The sequence below is a fragment of the Rhinolophus ferrumequinum genome, chromosome 16 (assembly GCF_004115265.2).
Source record: "Rhinolophus ferrumequinum isolate MPI-CBG mRhiFer1 chromosome 16, mRhiFer1_v1.p, whole genome shotgun sequence".
In the NCBI taxonomy this organism is placed as follows: Eukaryota; Metazoa; Chordata; class Mammalia; order Chiroptera; family Rhinolophidae; genus Rhinolophus; species Rhinolophus ferrumequinum.
In genome coordinates this window covers 13,239,791-13,260,011 of record NC_046299.1, presented here as the reverse complement: position 1 = coordinate 13,260,011, position 20,221 = coordinate 13,239,791, and the positions used below count along the sequence as shown (strand labels likewise).

General features: G+C 38.7%; 1 protein-coding gene across 1 annotated transcript in view; it reads left to right on the top strand.

The window, feature by feature from the left end:
• Positions 1-784: 784 nt before the first annotated feature.
• Positions 785-20,221, top strand: part of TRUB1 (TruB pseudouridine synthase family member 1) — a 33,667-nt gene continuing 14,230 nt past the window's right edge. Inside the window, exons 1-4 of the mRNA XM_033131247.1 lie at positions 785-1,097; positions 4,353-4,451; positions 11,361-11,416; positions 19,377-19,458. Coding sequence (XP_032987138.1) covers positions 812-1,097; positions 4,353-4,451; positions 11,361-11,416; positions 19,377-19,458 — 523 coding nt within the window. The 5' untranslated portion in view covers positions 785-811. The remainder of the gene's footprint in view (positions 1,098-4,352; positions 4,452-11,360; positions 11,417-19,376; positions 19,459-20,221) is intronic.

Below are 20,221 nucleotides of genomic sequence, written 5' to 3'. Positions count from 1 at the left end.
GCAATAATGCCTTTTGATATCTAAACAATGTGTTACTATGGAATGCAATCCACCGAAAAGTGAGTATTAAAAATCTTGAAATTGTTGAGAATTAAACGTGGGGATTGAGGGTGGCCAGGGTGCATGACGAGTATCCAAATAAGCACATGTGATTTAGTAGTGGCTGGACCTAGAAATCTCTTTGGGGAATTTGAAGAACTTGTATCCATTTATTCATTCCCAAATAGTTATTTAAGAGCCTACTATGTGTGAGGCACTAACAAATGATACAGCAGAGAAGAGGTCAATCCGTTCCTTGGTCTAATAGAGCTTACATTCAGGTGTATTTTAATTCTCAACCGTGAATCCAACAGCACAATAAATCGAAGCAGTGAACCAAGAGAGCCATAATTCTTCACAAGCTGCAGCAAAAGTCAGAACTTTAAGTTTTCTATTCTTGGATGCTGGGTCTTCTTAGTTCTTGGAAGGGGACCCGGCAGGTGGAATGTGACACGATTTCCCACCAAAAATATACAGTCTTGGTGTTCGGGTTATGTAACTCTAAATTACACTTGTGGCAGCGAACTAACACCACCTAAGAAGCAGACAGGGTTATAGGAGAAAGACTACTCGTTTCATCAGAGCCCTCAGAAGGCCACCTTTCAGCCAGCACAGGAAGGCTACGGACTACAATTCCCACAAGCCTTTGCGACCCTCCAGCCCATCAGCATAGCTCCGAAGTCTGGGAAAGATGATGGGTGTCGGGCGCACTCCTTATTGCGTCATTAGCGTGCGACTCTGGGATACAAATACAGGTCTGGGCTGCAAAAGCATGGCAGCTGTTGAGGCTGCCGTGGTGCCGTCGTCTTCTTTGGAAAGAGACACAGCCCCAGTCCCTCGAACTGCAGGAACAGCTGCAGCAACGGCCGCCACGTCGTCAGCGACAGCTGCAGCGGCGGCCGTCGCGGCAGCGGCCAGGACTGGATCTGAAGCCAGGGTCTCCAAGGCCGCTATGGCTACTAAGCTGCTGTCCCTGAGCGGCGTGTTCGCGGTGCACAAGCCCAAAGGGCCCACTTCAGCCGAGCTGCTGAATCGGCTGAAGGAGAAGCTGCTGGCAGGTACTGCAGCCGCGGTGGGGACCAGGCTGAGGCGGTCGCCGCGAGAGCGGAAGCCGCAGGCAGCTCACTGGGTTTGTTGCGCGCTCATGGCTCGAGATAAAAGGAAGGTTAAGGGAGAATGACCACTGCATTAGAGCTGGACAGAAATCGGGGGCGTTTCGCGCTTGGCCTCGCCCCGACGTGAACTCCTGTAGCCTAGTTGGCAGTTGTCTCTCAAGGGAACAAAACCCACGCATACACAAATAAACCTCAGCTCTTGGGCATACAGCCAGTTTTCTGTAATCTCTCACCCCGCAGGAGCCCCCCTTATTTTTTGGTTTATGTAGATGAACCCCACCCAAAGGAAGCACTGACTGTACCCCCAAAGTCGCATTCTTAAAAATATGTTGGAAATGCAGATATTACTTCGTTAACCAAGACTTAATACAATGGTTTTCGCATAGGGGCATAAGAATTATTTCAAGTCCCTTTACAAACGCAGGTTCTTAATCCCTGCTGTCCCAGAGATTGTGATTCTGAGGGTCTGGGGTATTTTTAGGAAGCTGCATTTTTAAACTGTTGGTCCAGGTAATTCTGCTGTAAATAGTCTACGGACCACATTTTGAGAAACACGAAATTTGACTTGGTCATTTCTCTAAGAGCATTCCTTTTGTTTGTTTGTTTTTTCATATACCCTGGGAGAGTATTAGAAAAGCCTGAAGGATCTTTCAGTTCATCAGCTCAGTAGATATTTCAGTGGCATCAAGGAACCTTAGCTGTGTTGGACACCTACAATTAGCCAGGTCTGTGCTAGCTTAGAAGGTTGTGAAGATGAAAGATACTGTCTCTTCCTTTAACTAAGCTGGTAACCGAGTAATTTCTGCAGCCTTTAATGGTAAAGCTATTTAGCCAGATATTCAAGGCCTACCACAGTTTGGCCCTAGTCTGTCTTTCTATTAAACCAGTACAGGAACTGCCTTCTTACATTGTTTTGTATCCCCTGGCAAACTTTGCACCTATTTTTATGCTAAAACAAAGTATTCTGATAAAAGTTTGTTAACTAAAACTTACACAATACAGATGAAAATGCGTTTTGGCAATAGGTACACTCTTGCAGATGTTTATTTCCAATGTTATATCTACTCATTCTTTTGTTAAACTTTCCTTACACTTTTGTGACCTGTAGGGATGGGTGATACAGTGGATGTTGAAAGAAGGAATTGCATCAAGGACAAGCTTTGTGGTGTCTTCTCACAGTTGTTTCCTTCACAAAATTGCTGCTTTCGTTTGGCCTGATTTGTTAGCTAAACTGGCTTTTTTGATCCTAAAGGTTGTGATTACCATTCTTTCTCTCAGACAGTTCCTGATAGGATCAAAGCCATATCCTGGCCTTCTGGTTAATCTGTCTCCAAAAACTGAAATTTCTTCTTGAAACTTGGTTAAAACTGATTGTTTCAGGGCTATTGCTGAGCCATTTTCTGGAAGCCACTCACTCAGATATAGATATTGCTATTACTACTCTCCGTTTCTATATTGCTTGTAATTGGTCTATTCTATATTTATATTAGCTAGACCAGGGCTCCCTAAATGCCTTTCTGACTCGCTATCATAATTACCTGGGAAGATTCTTAAAGATACAAATTCCAGGGCACCATATTCTAATGCCAGCCAGGTTGGACAACCACAGTCAGTGGTCACAGCCTCTATGTGTTAACATTCCTTGCTTTCCCTTACATCGATTCATGTCACACTAAAATCCCTGCTCTTCTTTGTCTGTTTGAATCCTTCAAGGCCTGAAACATCAGCACTTTATAGCTAGAAAAGACCTTATTAATTTTTCCAAGAATGGTACCCGTGGGGTGAACCAAACTCCAATATAGTAGAGGTGGTATGTCCTCAAACTTGAAAGGGGTGAATTTGAACACAAAGGGACAATTAGCAAATTTATAGGCCTTCATACTCCAAGGAATGTCAAGTTGAAAATACAGAGAGATCCCCAAAAAGGTATCTATAACTTCATGGATGAGAGATCCATAATGGGTTGCAAGTGAAAGGAGAAGGGTTTGAAGCCTAGGCGTGGCCTTTTAGGTTTCTATTAGAGCAGACAGCCATGCCCTTCCAAGCGTGGTGATGTCATACTCAGAGAGTGGCACTCGAACTCTTCCAGATACCATGGTTCTGTCTCGGTAGGAGGTCATTACGTGGTGAGGCTGAGCAACCCAGCACTTTTTTTTTTTTGCCAATTAATCTAGTTTTTCCACTACATCTTTGCTTTCCCCCTTTTCCTTTATCTGTCCTCGCTTTTCATTTTCTTTTGCTCCATTTTCTATCTTCTCTGTGTCAGTGGTATTAAGGAGGGTTTGACGGGCTTGGGCAGTATAGATCAGTACAGCTGTTCCTGCTCTTCTTTCTCATTTGACATCCAGTAGCCAGTCAGTGTTCTCTCAGGATATTGTTATATGCCATAATAACAACAACAATAACTATTAATACTGCTACTACTGCTACTACTATTATTTCTTACCGTTACAGTGTTGTTGTTGTTTTTTTTATTTCCAAAGCACTTTCAGATAATATTATTTCAGTTTATCTTTATAATAGGAATATGAGATAGGGCCAGGCGGGCATCGGTTTTTTTTTTTTTGTTTTTTAATCTAAAAGCTTTGGAGGTTAAGAAGCAATTTGTTACCTGTTTGCCACATAACCTTTTGTTGGGAGTAACTTCTTTAAGGAAATGAGAGTTTTGATTAGGAGAAGACAACAATGAATACAGATAGTTTGGGAACTTAGTGTTCCCAGAAGTAGCCCTGTATGAGATGTGCTCCCAACATCAGGTACCTGGAGGGGCCAGAAAATAACACCAGGAAACAAATAGATTTAAAAATGAAATTGACTTTTAAAACTAGCTGCCCATAGGAAAACTACCTTCCCTCTGTCCCTAACAGCACACTGCTATTAGCAGTTTACCAGATTTTGGTGGGTTAGCCTGGATATTTAACCACTTTTTAAATTTTGTTTTCACCCCAAGAAAATGAATCTTTGTTTCTAGATCACTAATTTTTGGAATATTGTTTTGTTATTTAGGGAGTATCTATATATTTTTAAATCTTTGTTAGTAATATTGCGAATAATGTTGTCATAATCTTCATGTGTTAAGTTTGTACAGTACTTTTTGTTTGTTTTGAATATTCCATCCACCCCCGTCCCCTCATATTTATGGAGATTCTACTTCATTCATCTTGGTAATTACATTTTTTCATCCAATTACTCTCATAGAAGCTGGAATGCCTTCTCCAGAATGGACCAAGAGGAAAAAGCAGACTTTGAAAATTGGCCATGGAGGGACTCTAGACAGTGCAGCCCGAGGAGTTCTGGGTAAGAAATATGCGTGGAAGTTTAATGTAACTGTCACTTAATATCAGAAAGAATATTGATTGAAAAAAAGTAAGAAAAAGCCATGCCATGTTCAGTCTACTGTGGAGGTTTTCAGATCTACTGGATTTATAGTGCCATCTTTTAAAGAAGCCCTTACATATTATGAGGTATACAAAACTATTAGAAGTTGCCACTTTTATGTGTGGATAGGACTTTGAGAAAGGGTTTGTATCTGTGCAGAAAAAAGTTAACAAAGCAGGCCCAAAATCACTGTCTTTAAAAACCCTGCTAACAAGTAACAAGGCTTGCCCTTGGCTGGCATCTGGGAACTTGGGGTTTGGAGAGTGTTCCCACCCTTCCCTGTCCGATAAGGGTGGCTTGCTGTACCTCCACTGTGTGAACACTGCCTTTATACTGGACACCTGCTTTCCTTCTTGGAGTCTGGAGTTTTGTCCCACCATGCAGGTAGAGGACGCCTGAGTGACCATTCGTCTTATCTCCCACAATCAAAACTTTGGGTGCTGAGTTTCTAATGGGTTTCTTTGAGCAGGAAGCTTGCACACATGTTATTGCTTTTCTCATTATTGGAGAAAGGAGCGTACTCAAGGGCCCCCCACCCCCATAGGAGGGATAAGCAAACCTGGGCATGCATTTCTCCAGTGTCTTCCCCATGTGATACAGCTGTGTAACTTGACTATGTCATTGTAGTAAGTCTTAGCTGTGTATGAATTTTCCCTCGTGGAGTGGTCTTGGGGACTCACAAAAAGGTACATGGCTCTGTTTTTTGTTTGTGTTGAATCTAATCTCTGAGATCAGCTCTCTTGAGAAGGTGAATCTTATAGTTCCTGAGAACTCACTTTTTCTTGAGCATTTTAGTGCTTACGGAGGAAAATGGTAGAATTGATTGAGGGGAGAAAAATCATTTATCCTTTTTATTCTGGCATCAGGTAGAGGTTCTGAAATCTATCTTTACTCACTGCAAAAGTGTGTATCAACAGGCTAGGGATGCTTTACAAACTTTTTCTGTAACTACATTCTGTCACAGAAATATATACATTGGGGTTCCCCTACTCTCTCCTTTCCCCATATACTAGAAACAAACTTTGTGGAATAATACTTAACCTTTTTACATGTTATGATGTTTCATATTTTATTCTATTTCATTTTTTAAAATGCAGATCATAATCCACTGAATTGATTTAATTATGCACTAATGGGTTGTGACTCATGGTTTATAACTGTGCTACAGTATCCAATCCATTTTATTAGAGATAAAATTAGTTATAAACAAACAACAACAAACCAAATCTAAGTGATCCAAAGGAAATGAGTACTTACAGGAAAAGGATCAAATTGGTGAGGAAAATTATTGGTATGATTTTGCATTTTCTAAAATTACAGATTTTATTTAATTTATGTTGACAAAAATATCTTAAGGGTAAAATAGAAAAAAAAGGAAATCCATTTTCTTGAATTAGAGAACTCGAATAGGCAAATTCTGACAATTTAATGTTACTATTTCCTACTATATCTAATGATATCCATTTGTGAAGCACTTACTATGTACTTAGGACATTTATAAATTATATAGTTTAATCTTTATTGTAAACCTATAGGGTAGGTATTATTATCCCCATTTTACAAAAGAAACAAAGACCCCAGAGATGAAGTAACGTGTGCATTGTCATAGTTAGTGAGTGGCAAAGTCGGGATTTGAACCCATGTCGCTTAGTTCCAAAGCCTCTGCCCTAGTGGGGTGGCAGACCCTTGCACGCCTGCCTTTGTTCCCTACTCCCCATCCCCACCCCAGGAATTCCCAGGCATCACAGCATTCTTTGCCATTGGTCCTAGTTGTGGCTTTACAGTTCCCATCCATTCAGAACTCTTGAGTTGAAGCTGATTTGTCATAACCATTCTCTTCTACTGTTTTCCAAGGCACAGCACCATAAGTGTAAGAAGAGAGAGGATAAGATCTGCTGCTTATTTATGAATAGACCGATTCTATTAATTGCTGGTGGTTGGTAATTGGTATGTAAAAAATAGTGATATTCCAGGCAGTTAGTGAAATAAGTTTATTTTTTACTCTAAACCTGTGGGATCTTGTCAAAACTTACATTTCAGCATTACAAAAAGGTGGCATTTGACGGAGATTTGAGTAAGTAGAAGAAATTGTATTGGAAATAATTTTTCATTTGGAAGCTTAATTTACATTTGAGCACACAGGGACCTTTATGATAATTTATGTTCATATGTAAAATTTATGAATTTATCTTGTAAAACTGATGAAGAAGAAAGTTTCCAATAAAGAATAAAGTGAAAACAAACAAAAAAAATAGTAGGTATTTTAGTCACAGCATAAGAAATATTTTTTGTCTAAGTTAGCAGTTGCAGAGACTGTTAAGAGAAGTTGATTTTTGTTGCATGGTGAAATAAACACAGCTCTAATCATACATGAGTTTAAGTACTGGCTGCTTTATTTACTGATTACACACACCCTGTGCAAATCCTGTAACCTCTATGAATCTCAGTTTATCTCTTAAAAAAGGGTAGTATCTACCATAACTGTCAGAAGGTTTATTGAAATATCTCATGAAATAATATAGAGCTATATACTGTAATCTGAAGTTCTTCATAAAGGTATTTTAAAAAAACACACAAAACAACTGGACCTGTATGAAAAAAAATACTTTTACTTTCAATATTTCAGATTGTTTTTGCTGTTTTTTTCTTTGTAATGTTAATAGTACAAATTTAAGAATTTAGCTGGCAATTGAAGATATTTGCAATTCAGGTTTATAATTCTGTTAATCTATTATATATATATAATTCTGTAAAGAGGGCTTGCAGAATTCTCCAAAATCCTGTAGTAGGCAAAATAATGGCCCCCTCAAGGTATCCACCTCCTCCTCTCTGGAACCTATGAATATGCTAGGTTACATCACAAGAGGAAGTTACTGTTGCTAACCAGCTGACTTAAAGAGATTCTCTTGGAATACCTCAATGGGCCTGGTGCGTTCACAGATAGTTTTTAAAAGTGAAAGAGAAGGCAGGAGAGAGAAGAGGTGCATTGGATTGATTGCATTGCTGTTATGGAGTAGGGAAGGGGGTCACAAGCCAAGGAATGTGAGCATCTTCTAGAAGCTGGAAAAAAGCAAGGAAACTGCCCTAGAAAGGCTCAAGAGAAAGGTTCTCCCCTTGGGCCGCCAGAAACGAACACAGTCGTGCTGATCTCTTGAATGTTAGCTTAGTAAAACCCATCTCAGACTTCTGAGCTTCAGAACTAGGACAATAACCGCTAAGTAGGCAAACTAATATGCATGTTTATTATTAATTACTTAAACTGGAAACTGAGTTTCTATATAGCAGTTTAAAAATTTTTATTTTTTAACTTTAGGAGTTGTAAAATCACAGTGGAACAATTAGGAAATACAAAGTTGAAGATAAAAATTATTCATTTTCCTCTTTCTAGCAATAATTATTGTTAATATTTTTGCCCTAGTTCCTCCTGCTTTTTGTCTGTGCCAATTTTAAAAGTTGAGCTGTTTTACTGTATGTACATTTGTATCCTGGTTTTTGTCACTTACATAATAACATAAGCATTTATCATGTTAATTAAAAGACTCTGTGTTTTTTTCACTTTATTGAGAAATAACTGACAAGTATAGTTGTATATATTTAAATTGTTGAAATCATACCAAGTATTCTCTGACCACAATGATATGAAACTAGAAGTGAGTAACAGGTGGAAAGCTGGAAAACTCACAAATATGTGGAAATTAAATAACACACTCTGAACAACCAATGGGTCTAAGAAGAAATCAAAGGGAAATCAAGACATACCTTGAGACAAATGAAAATGGAAGTACAACATAGCAAAATTTATGGGATGCAACAAAAGCAGTTCTGAGAGGGAAGTAAACATTATTTTTGATAGCAACGTAATGTGCTGCCATATGGGTAAAATCTAATTTATTTGACCGTTTTCCTATTTGAAGTCCTTGACGTTATGAGAGCTTTGTTAGTAGAACTGATTTTGTGAGGAGCATCTTCATGAATAAAACTTTTTCTTTGTTTTGGATTATTAAGATAAAATCCTAGAAAATTCCTAGATGATTGCAAGGGTGTCTTAGAATTAGATAAATGGTAGTAGAAGCTTCCAACTGCAAAAAGCTTTGGAATTACATGAGTAATGCCCTTGCCTGTCCTAACGTGGCGCTCATCATAAATAAAGTCTACTTTTATGAATTGAGAATAGAGTACTAGGCCATTTGGATAGGGTTGGAGATAGTGAAGTTTTTTACTAAGAAACATTTGCAATTTGAAAATTTGAGAGAGGGAAAATAGTAACTGAGATAGTGCTTGGAAAACCCTGTTATTCATTCATTCTCCCAATTCTTAACACTGTTTCAAACTGTTGCGTGTTTGCTCATGCTTTTCTTTTCAGATCAATTCCTAATCCCTGTCTTCTTTAGTTGTATAGAGATCCTGCTGATCTTTCCAGGTTCCCCTGAAATGCAGTCTCCTATGTGTGAAGCCTGCCCATTTGCTCTTTGTGTTGTTAATGTAAAACTTCGTTCTATTCTTTGTTTCTGTTAACTCACAAGGCTGAAACTGCTCTTACTTATTCCTGTACCTATACAACAAGTACTAAATAAAATTTTGAACGATTGAATGGGGAAAAGTTGAGTAAAACTGTTGTCCAGTAAAGTGTCCCTTGCCTGAAAGCTGCTTGTTAGCTGGGTTTCAACTCCAGATAATTTTCTACATACCACTTCTGTATTAGTCTTCCTCAAATTCTGCTCTCAGGAGTCGCCAAACTTCAGTGGGCCTTGGTTTTCCTGGATATAAAATTAGAGGGTTAAGATGGGTAACTCGAAGATGCCGTCTTGTTTTAAGTTCTATTCTGGATTACTGACCTAGCAGAGAAAGCATCATTAGTTCAGCATTTCAACCATGACTAACCTGAACATGTCAGCCTGCTCTTGAGAAATCCCTGCACTCTGGCTGATAAACCCACTGTGCTCATCCTTGTATCTGAAAATTGGCGCAGTTTGTTCCTTCTTTAGAACGTGTTTCTCTCTCCTCTGTGTTCAAATCCTATACAGCCTTTAAGGCCTAACTCCAAGTCTGTTTGAGATGCTCGAATGAAGTGTCCTCTGCCCTCTTTAGCCACTTACGGTGCTTCCTCCTTTACCTCCTACAGCAATTATTCTCTTTCGGCACTTAATTCACTTGGACACTTAATTGTATACTATCATTATTTAGTGTTGTTAATTCAGACCACATTTTTCGGAGCACTTGTGATTTCCCTTGTCTGTATTTTCCCTATGAGCTTATAAGCTTTTTCAAAGTCAGGAAATACGTTGTTCCATTAAAAGCGTTCTTGGGATCGTGTGCTTAGTAGCTGCTCGGGAAATACTGATTGGGGGATTCTTGAAGGGGATAAAATTGCACTGAACGTTTGTTGTTATTATCATACAACGTTTTTGTCTCGGCAGTTAGCAGCTACTGTTCGAAGATCACGGTGCTCAATAAAGGATACTAACGGCAGACAGTTTTTTTCTTAGTCCTTAAAGCAATATGACTATCGGGGAAGCTTAGAAGGGGTTTGGGATAGACTTTATGAAGGAGTTGGGATTTGAGCTGGTTTCAAAGGGTGGACTTTGAATACTTTACGCGGGAGTTGGTACTGTAGGCCATTGGGGGGGGCCTTGTGTGCAATATAGGTTTTCGGAAGTGGTTATGAAATGGTACGCGTTGGACGGGAAGGGATAGGATGTGGAAGTCAGGTTTGCAGTGGTTTAGGCTGATTTAGGCTGGTGGCAGTGGAAGAAAGCTTAGATGAGTAAGGTGGCAAGGAGGATGAAAAGGAAGGGCGGCTGCTCGGGCAGTCTGGTGTGAATTTGAACTCCGCCTCTTATTAGTTGTGAGATGCTGGGCAAAGTTCTTAGTCTCTCTATGCTTCAATTTCCTCCTCTGTAAAATAGGGATAAGTATATTACCTTTCTTTATGGTTGTTAAAAGGATTAAATGAGCTAATGCATGGAAAGCATTTAGAATAGAATTTAATACATGGTAAACTCAGGGAGCGATAGCTGCTATAAATATTAATGGTAACTCAGCATGCCAATTTCTCCTTGTTCCTTGGAATTCTGAATTGTGGTTATATGTGTCCTTTTACAAAATTGTCTCCATTGATGAGAAATACTTCAATTCTTACAAAAATTTGCTTGCTATTTAGTGAAGAATTGATTCCATCCTCTCATCCTCACCTGGTGAAGTGTGTGGTCATAAGGATAAATAATGTTTGATATTGAAGAGACAGGTGGGCCGTTGTACTTTATACGAGTATGTGGTCTACGTGCAAGTACATTCTCCAGGCTCTCATTTACCCTGTATTCTTCTTTGTCTTGGGTTGATTTGTTATGTTTCTGTTTTCTTGATTGTATACTGCTGGGCACTAATCATCTTTAAATGGTTCGTTAGCTATGATGATGGTTTTTTCTTTGTTTAATAATGAACTCTGTCAAAAGACTTTATCATACCATGGTTAATTGTATCATGGATTTTTCACTGATGCCCATAAAAATTCCAGTGAGACCTTTGAGAGTTTTCTAAAACTTTTTATTATCTAATTGACTGGGTTGAGGTTTCTACCATGTTTTTACACTTTGATAAAGAAAAAAAAGTCTCCCATGCCTTCTTCAGAATTTCTTAGTTGCAAGACAGGTTCCTCTGACTGGAGTCATGGGAGCCCTCAAATTATGCTAAATATATGCTCTTTCGAGCGAGCATAAATTTGCTCTTACGTTACATATGCCAAGAAATCATGACCAAAAGTATATGTAGATATTTTGAAAACTACTTTTCAGAATAGAGTGTCATAACATTTCTTTCTTTGATTTGTAGTGGTTGGAATTGGAAGGGGAACCAAACTGTTGACCAGCATGTTGTCAGGGTCCAAGGTAAGATTACTGAAATCGTTCTGGTTTTCGTTCTTCTTGAATGTTTTTCCTAATGACCATGTGTTGGATTTTATCAATTAAAAAATAAGCTATATAAATTGCATGAATGAGTGTCAGTCCTGAGTGGTAATCACAATGTCTATTATCATGATAACTGAGAATCAAAATATTGAGACTAGGGGGCGGCCGGGTGGCTCAGTTGGTTGGAGCGCGAAATCTGGGCAGCGGGGCTGCCGGTTCGATTCCCACATGGGCCAGCGAGCTGCACCCTCTGCAACTAGAATGAAGTCAATGAGCTGCCGCTCAGCTGCCGGGTGGCCAGGTGGCTTAGTTGGTTGGAGCGCAGGCTCTCAACTACAAGGTTGCTGGTTCAACTCCCTGAGTCCCACAAGGGATGGTGGGCTCTGCCCCCTGAAACTAAGACACAGCACCTTGAGCTGAGCTGCTGCTGAGCTCCTGGATGGCTCAGTTGGTTGGAGCGCATCCTCTCAACCACAAGGTTGCCGGTTTGACTCCCGCAAGGGATGGTGGGCTGCGCCTCGTGCAACTAACAATGGCAACTGGACAATGGCAACTGGACCTGGAGCTGAGGTATGCCCTCCACAACTAAGACTGAAAAGACAACAACTGGATTTGAAAAAAGTCCTGGAAGTGCACACTGTTCCTTAATAAAGTCCTGTTTCCCTTCCCCCGTAAAAAAAAAAAAAATATTGAGACTACACTGGAATTCTTAATTGAAAAACAAATTTGACTTACAGAAGAAAAACTTGACAGTGCCCATAATTTTAAAAAATTATATTTAGTTTTTTAATATAATTATATGTCTTAGATGAAAGGGAACTTACAGATCCTAAATTCTATTGGCAGATAATCTTTAAACCTTGGAATTTTTATAGGAACAATACCATTTTGTAAACTATGCACTTTTCAACGAAAGACATGCTTTGTTCAATGGTTACAAATATTTGCTAAAGAAAAAAATTGGGCTTCTTTCAGTAAGTTACATCATTCATCTGTTAGAGCAGGCTTGACTGAATTCAAAAGCACTTTTGGAGGTGCTTGAAAGGAGCAAGGGGGCGGGGTTATGCAGACACCGGGGCGATCTTAAACCTGTGGACTGCTTCAGGCATTCAGTGAGTGACGCCCGGGAGGGAATGGGGGGGGGAGGGGGGGGACACTGGCGCAGGATGTCAGAGTGGCTGACCTTTCTAGGCTTCTCTGTTTTTCCTTAGGAAAAATGACTCAATTCTCTCTAGGGTCTCTTCTAGCTCTAAAAGAGATAATAATTCCTGTATTCTACTTAATAACCAGGTTATAATAATTGGGGCTAGGGGCCAGTGAAAATGCCCGTGGGAGGAAGATTAATATGTCATTAGGTAGAGAAGAATTTCAGCAAGCACCTGGGCTGCACTTTTTGTTTCAAAACCCTTGCTCTAAGTGGGATATAGATACTTGGTAACGTGATTTTTTGTCTAAATTGTTTCTTTTTGAAAGAATGTGGTCAAAGACCATTACAAATTTTTTTCAGTTCGTTGCAGACTGATTGATGACTTTTGCAAAATATAATTAAAATGTTATGGCCATGCCAAATTGTTGAATAAGTTTCTAAATACCCTCATTTTCTGAACTTTTCGTGGATGCTGGCCCTTGTAACCACACTTTGAGTGGCACGGGTCTAAGTAAGCTTTTCTTAAGATAAAAATCCCCAGGGGGCATACTGCCTTTGACATCACATTCTAGTTAACTGGCATATAACCTGTGTCTTTCGGTTGGAAGGAATCATAATGCCTTAGACAGATGGAAAAATTTTAGTGTGGCTTGCTCTGCAATCTTCAGAATGTTGGTGTTGAAAAATCACAGAATACAAAAACTGTGTTAGAATGGACGAGTTTGGCTGTTTTACAGTAAATTTGTACACTGTGCTTAAATACTGACACACAGGGTGTAGAATCTGTTTCTGATACATGTTTTTTGCCAGTTGCTTAATACTTGTTTCTTAACTCCAAAATATAAGCCCTGGTAATTTTGATACAGGATTAGCCCTGAGTTTTATTTTGTTTTTTAACATTATTTAGTATTTTCCAAAATCTTTACAATACACAAGTGACTTTTAGAATAACAAAAAAGATACATTTACATGAAAGAATTTATTTGGGTTTTCCCAAGATAAAATAGGTTGAGTTCATTGGAATATTTATTACCCACCCCTCCACCCCCAACCACAAATACACAAAACACACACTGTATGTTATTGAAAGGTTTTGCATGTAAATTCCAGGCGTATTTCCAGAAATATGACAACTGGAAATGTAAGTGCATCATTGGCTGTGGCTTAAGTTTTATTACAAACCATTTTGGTATTCAGTTCGGAAAGCTGAATGGCATACAGTGAAATCACTAATCCTCAGCAACTTAAATAGAAAATCCCTCATTACAGAAACCTAGTTCTTGGGTGCTTCACATTTCAAAAACAGGATTATTATCTCATTAGCTATTTGTGTTTTTTATGCTTTTAATTTTAGATTATGTATTTGTTGAAAAATTAAACCATTTAAATTTTACCTTTATGTTGAAGATTATATTTTTATCAAATGTAATGGAAAAGTGTTAATGAATTTTTAAAAATTCATTTTTTATTTTTAGCACTGGAAGGTATCTTAGAGATCCTGTTATCCAGTGGCTTTCAAAACTTTTTTGACCAAGACCCATAGTAAGGAATTTGTTTTACATCCGGACCCTATATACACATACATGTATACAAAACAAAAATTGTATCAAACAACTTTAACACTACATATAGTGTACTCTTGATATTTTTTCTTCTATTTCATTTTTTTTAGAAAAGGTGCCTGCAGCCTCCTAACTGGACACAGACCTACTGTTTGACCTAATGTTTACTCTTTTCCACTTCCTACTTTTACAGATGAATTTTCATTTGCATCACAGACAGTTAGACTTGGGTGTGTGTCGGGTGGAGTTACCTCAAGAGTAGAAATATTTAGTTCTAGGACGGCAGATGTTCGACGTTCATGTTGCAGCCCTGTCACACACAGTCCTTGCCTCCCTCTCCTCCAGTCCTGATTAGAGACCCTGCTAATTGAGCCAAGAAACATGCTTAGAAACCTGTGCATCGTCATGTACTTCATACAACCACCATCAATTAATGGGTGGGGTGCTGACCCTTTCAGTAAAATCTTCAGGCCATCAGGTTAGTTTGCTTCCGTTTTGAAGACCAGACACTATTCAGACCCCCCCACTCCTTTTTCGCATTCTTTCCCTTTCAGATCAGAGTAAGATTTCAGAGGAGAGTCTTTCCTTGTCTTCTTCATTATCTTCGTCTCCATCTTATGGAAAGCTTTGCTCTGCCACTGAGCATGTTGCTCCCGTCATTTTCCTGTTTGGGATTATGTGTATAATGTGTATAACGAGCAGCTAGGTTTCCGTGCAGCGCTTTTATACAGAAGTTGCTCGATAAGTGCTGTTATTACTATTCCTAAGTGTTTCATCAATCCTCAAATCTCTCTCGCTTGAGTTCTAGGCCTGTTGGATCGCTAACGTCATGTTCCACAGACACCTGACATTTATTTTATCCAAGCAGGTTCTGTTGGAAATCTTGAATACAGCTAATTTCATTCCTTTCATTCCTTTCTGTGATTTCTGGTGGCCTGAGCAAAGCATGGCACTCAACAGAAAAAGGAAGCATGCCAGCTCTTTAAGGGAGCGACAGTTTCTCTGGGCATCAAAGTCAGACATTTTTCACAGTCAGGACTATTGAATGACAGATAGGTGGTGGTACTCAAAAATAGTTTTATAACACATGTAGATCTACAGAACTATAGCAAGTGAAGTGATTCTGAGAGAAGTTAGGCCAGCGGGTCCCTTTGACCTAACTTGATCTAAGTGTGGAATGTAGGTTACCTGGAAAAAGGCAATGGATGCATAGCCAGGCCCTCTTCTATCTCCCCTAAACTATACTTTCTTTGAGCCGGTCATTGAGCAGAGCTGGATAGCAGATGTACTTTGAAGCAACAGACTTTGATGAGATTTTGAGTATTTATTAAGGTTCTATATTGCTGATTAAAGTTGGTTACTTACGTGTGCTTTAGAAACCAGATGAGCAAATGGAAGGGCTGATGTTCTGTTATGAAATCAGTGATGCCATACACAGACTTTAACAAGCATTTTCCAGTTACAAGGCTACTCCCCTATCTATGTGGAGATACACTATAAAAATACCTGTAGGTAAAGCCAGCATTTGCTCAGAAAACAGCTTTGTGTGCCCTCCAAGTGTCATCACTAGGGTGTACAAACTTATCACTAGGATGTATCACTAGGATGTATTCGAAGGACTGTAATGTACCCCAAGAACACAGAAGCATTTTTAGGGTAACCAGTCATGTCAACTCTAAAGTGTGACTTGAATAATACTCTTGCGAAACTTAGCCAACTGTCTACGATTTGAGCATTTCTAATCCACTTTCTCCAGAGGTTAGTCCAATTTGTACCTTTTCTTTACATTTAATAATCTTAACATTTCATAAGTACTATATTGAAAATTTTGAAGGGCTTACACTTATGAACTGTACAAAGCTACTCCTTTTTAATGAAGACATTCAAAGCTACACGTTTTTGATTTGGTGAGGTTTTTTTGTTTGTTTCTAAATGTTCTTCCTCATTCTAAATAATATTCCTTTGTCGGTTTGTGAAACTTTGAATCACAAGCTTTCAAAATCAAACTTCAGAAAAAGCAGTTGCCTAGTGAAGGTAGAAATGGTTGTGTACACTTCTTGTAATACAAACATTTTCCTTTCTCCTAAAGAGTAGAGAACCGATTTGCTTTTAAAGTTATCTAGTTATTATCTGCTGTGGGGTTCAGGGAGCTTGAAGATGAGTGAAGTAGAGAAATTGTAGTATCACTGAGAAACCATGAATCCCTAAGAGCACACTGCTCGATGGAAACTTCTTTAAAAATTCTACAGGACTTCCATTTGTTGTAGTGGAATTATATTGCAATGAATACATTAATAGATGTACACCGTGGAGAATAAACAACTCTTAAAACCCTGTCTTTGTGTAGAATTTAGGCCAGTGAAAAGTATCTTAAACCCCATAAGATAAAAAGCTAGGATTGTATATACACATTCCCATGTCTCTTTTCTTCTATCCCATAACTTCTTGGTGGCGAGGCTTTGTTTCAGCTGCAGGCTTAACTGTCTGGGTGGGTTTTCCTAAGTAGTTTGCAGATCATTAAATAGAATTGAAAGGTAATTATAGCTAGATTCCAAGATAAGGGAAAACAAGCAATCAACTATGATTTAGATCAATAGTTCATAGATTATGGACCCGAGACTCCTGAGGCTTTTTCAGCATTTCTGTTGAAGACAACACTATTTTCGTAGCGTTGCCTTTTTTTACTTGCAAACTTACAAATACACAGTGGGGTTTTTCAGAGGTTACCTGATGAACAATGTTGTCATGGGTCTGATGGCTAAAGGAATGTGTACATGTGTATTAGTGTTTTAAACGTTTTTCAGTTTTAATTTCTAATACAGTAAATACTGACAGATAGAATCCATATGAAAAGAAATTGTGCCAGGGTTTCTTAATAACTTTCATGGTATAGGGGTTCTGAAACCACAGTGTTTGAGAACTGCCAGTTTAGATATTATTTCCCCTAAAAAGAATCCAGCATGTGGCCAGATTTGGTATAACTGCTGAACCTAGAATGATTTGAAACTTGGCGGGTGCAACCTGGATGTCCAAAACTATGGTGAAATGCGAAGAGTTGCACACATAGGAACTTCTCCAGCATTGTTGATGGGACTTTTCCATCTAGTAAGAAACAGTAGAAGGACAATGCAAAATCTAAGGTAACAGTTTATAATTTGGGACGCTAAGGAAAACAGTGCACGTCTGTAGGTAATTGTGTGCCAAGCAATATGGCGTGAGCACTCAGTAGGACGAACCCCTGGGAACAGACACTCTCTGTTGTCCCCATCATACCCTTCCCCTCTGCAGGCTGCTGCCATCGATGCCTTAGCCTGTTCCACTGGCACCGAGAGGCAGGGCACTCTGCAGTATATGTCTGTATCTCTCACAAGTACATGGGAGAACTCCGAATATTCACATCCTTAAGAAACAATTGAATGCATGAGCACACTAATGAATGAGTGAGTACCTGATGTTGCTTTGACAGAGGCCTTCATTCGTTTTCTGTAAGAAACTTGTATTGAGCACCTACTCTTAGCTACGGGGTGAGTGGGAGTTGGGGTGCATTAACAGGGCAGCTTTGAAAGGTGAACAAGTTTGAGCCTTAGAGAAGAGAGGGAGCTCCAGGCTAGGGAAGCACCACGTGCCAAGGCCAAGGACGCCCGTAGTTCAGAGACTAGAATGAGCATTCCTACTTGGGAAGCACCGTCCGGTTCCCGGTTAAAACCTGTTACGCAGCAGAACAGTGAAAACACACGAAACAGTGGAAACAGTGAAAAACACACACAGCATACTGGATGATTGTGTTGTGTTTTTCTCATGCAACTGGACAGATGAAGATAAAAATCAGAAGATAAAAATCAGAGAGAGCATTTGTCCTTTTACAGTTCCACATGGGAACTCAGTGTAACTGGATGAGTCACTCTGACCACTGTTACTGTGACTCATTCTTTATCGTTTTTTAAAAATAATAGTATTGTTTTCCATTGCTTACCAGGGCGAGGTACTGTGGCTCTAAACTTTACTTCTCTTCAGGAGGTACTGTTATTTCCCCATTTTAAGATAAAGGAAAGGAGGCTCCAGCAGGAAAGACTGAAACTTAAGTACTTTACCAGTTGTGGGGGAGCGAGGATTCAAATGTTTGAGTCTGTGCTCTTGCCACTTACCTGCTGTACTTCTCAAGGTTGATTGTTCCATAATATAGAAGCAGAAGTGGGGCATTGATGAGACCGAATGTTTAGTAACAAGAAACTAATTTTTGTCAATTTAATGAAAAATTTAAAGAAGTTAATTCAAACGCATTGGAACATTCCCTTTTATGTTGTATTTGTAAAAAAGAAAATTCTGAGCTATATAACAGAAAATGGTTTCATCAAAGGGCACTGAGGCTGATAGGAAGTGTCTGTTTGCTTATGATAATTTGAAATTTTAATTTTTTTTCATTTTTGTCTCCCGTCCCTTTACTAGCATAATAAGCTTGTCATTAATAAACTCTTATTTGAACTTCCTCTTTTAAAAATGGCTCACAATACTACAGATTATTTTCAGTGGGAATTATATTCCTTGCATTTTTCTCACTATTTCATGTGATACTGCCAATAAAATTTGAATTTGACCATATGAGAGGAGTATAAAGAAGTAGCACAGCGTGCCCCGGATGAGAAGTAAAACAGTCCTCAGTTAACTCGGCAGGCTCTAATTCTTCACATGTGGATAAGGATCGGTCCTTAGAAGCGACTTTCTCCCTTTCAGAGAGTTACGTATTTAGCTTTTGTTTAAATGCATAATCAAGTCACAAAGAATACTCTGAGTATTTCTTATAAAGAAGAGCAAAAGGATTTATTTTAAAATTAGTGTTAACTGTATGTGTGGTAAAATTGTTGAATCTTGTGATGGCCGTGTAGGGGGTATATGGTACCATTCTCTTTACTTGTAAGCATATTTAATAATTTTCCTTCAAAATCAAAACTGGTCTTAGAAATTGGTTTGCAATTACAATACGCTTGTAAGCTATAATTATCAATAAAGTCAGCCTTGACTTTGTCATACTGGGTGGTGTGGGAGGTTTGTGAATGTTCTTCAATTTAAACACGTGCTTCCTACATATTAAAAACTAGCAAAACACTCGCAGTCTATTATTTTTGCCTTTATTTTGTATCGAGTTGGTAGTATTAGTAAAATTCTGTGTGAACTTCGTAACAGTTTTCTCTGCCTTATGGCCTATACTTCTCCCTTGTTTCTCTTCCTCTAGAGGTACATTGCCATTGGAGAGCTGGGGAAAGCCACTGACACGCTAGATTCTACAGGGAGAATAACAGAAGAAAAACCTTACGGTATGAAGTTCATGTCATACATTCCTCTTTTTTAACATTTAGAGAAAGTTTCTGTGAATCCAGAATTTTAAAATGACTCTCTTACTTGGTGTGACCAGTGATTTTAGTTTTCTGTTTGTTATATTTCTTGACATTAGTGAGATCGGAAATGGCTTATCACGTTGTTGTTTCTTTGGTATTAGTTTGTTAATGAAAATTTATTATAATTGCCTCTTTTCCTATGTCCAATGTTTTTCAGAATTCTTCCAAATCCCTTTCCAAAAAACATTTGTAGTTAGGATTTAGGGCATTTTCCCTAGTAAAAATGAAACAAAGCAGAGAGACTTGTTAGATTTTTACCTGTGTCTTGCTATTTTTTTGTTTGTTTATTTTACAATTATTTCTTCATTGTTGAAATAAATGTACCAAGTTCAGTGCTTTAAAACTAATCATGTGTCTTTGCTTTTGGAGTATGTAAAGATACGACAAAGGGAAAGTTATTTGTCTGGAAGTAAGGTAGAACTCACTGGGCCCACCTTAATTTTTCTACTATTCCTTTCTTCACTACTTTAAGAAAGGATAGATAAATGAAATGGTTACCTAGCAACTCTCACAGTGCTCATGCTATTTATAGTGCCACAGTAGCATTTTTGTACAGTCAGTTCACCTATACTATGATGTCATCAATTGTGAATTATTTGTAGGCTTTCAGGTTTGGTTTTAAGCTTGTTTAATGTTACCTCTTCTTAATTTAGTGGTAGGCAATCCAGCACCTGGCTCTCCT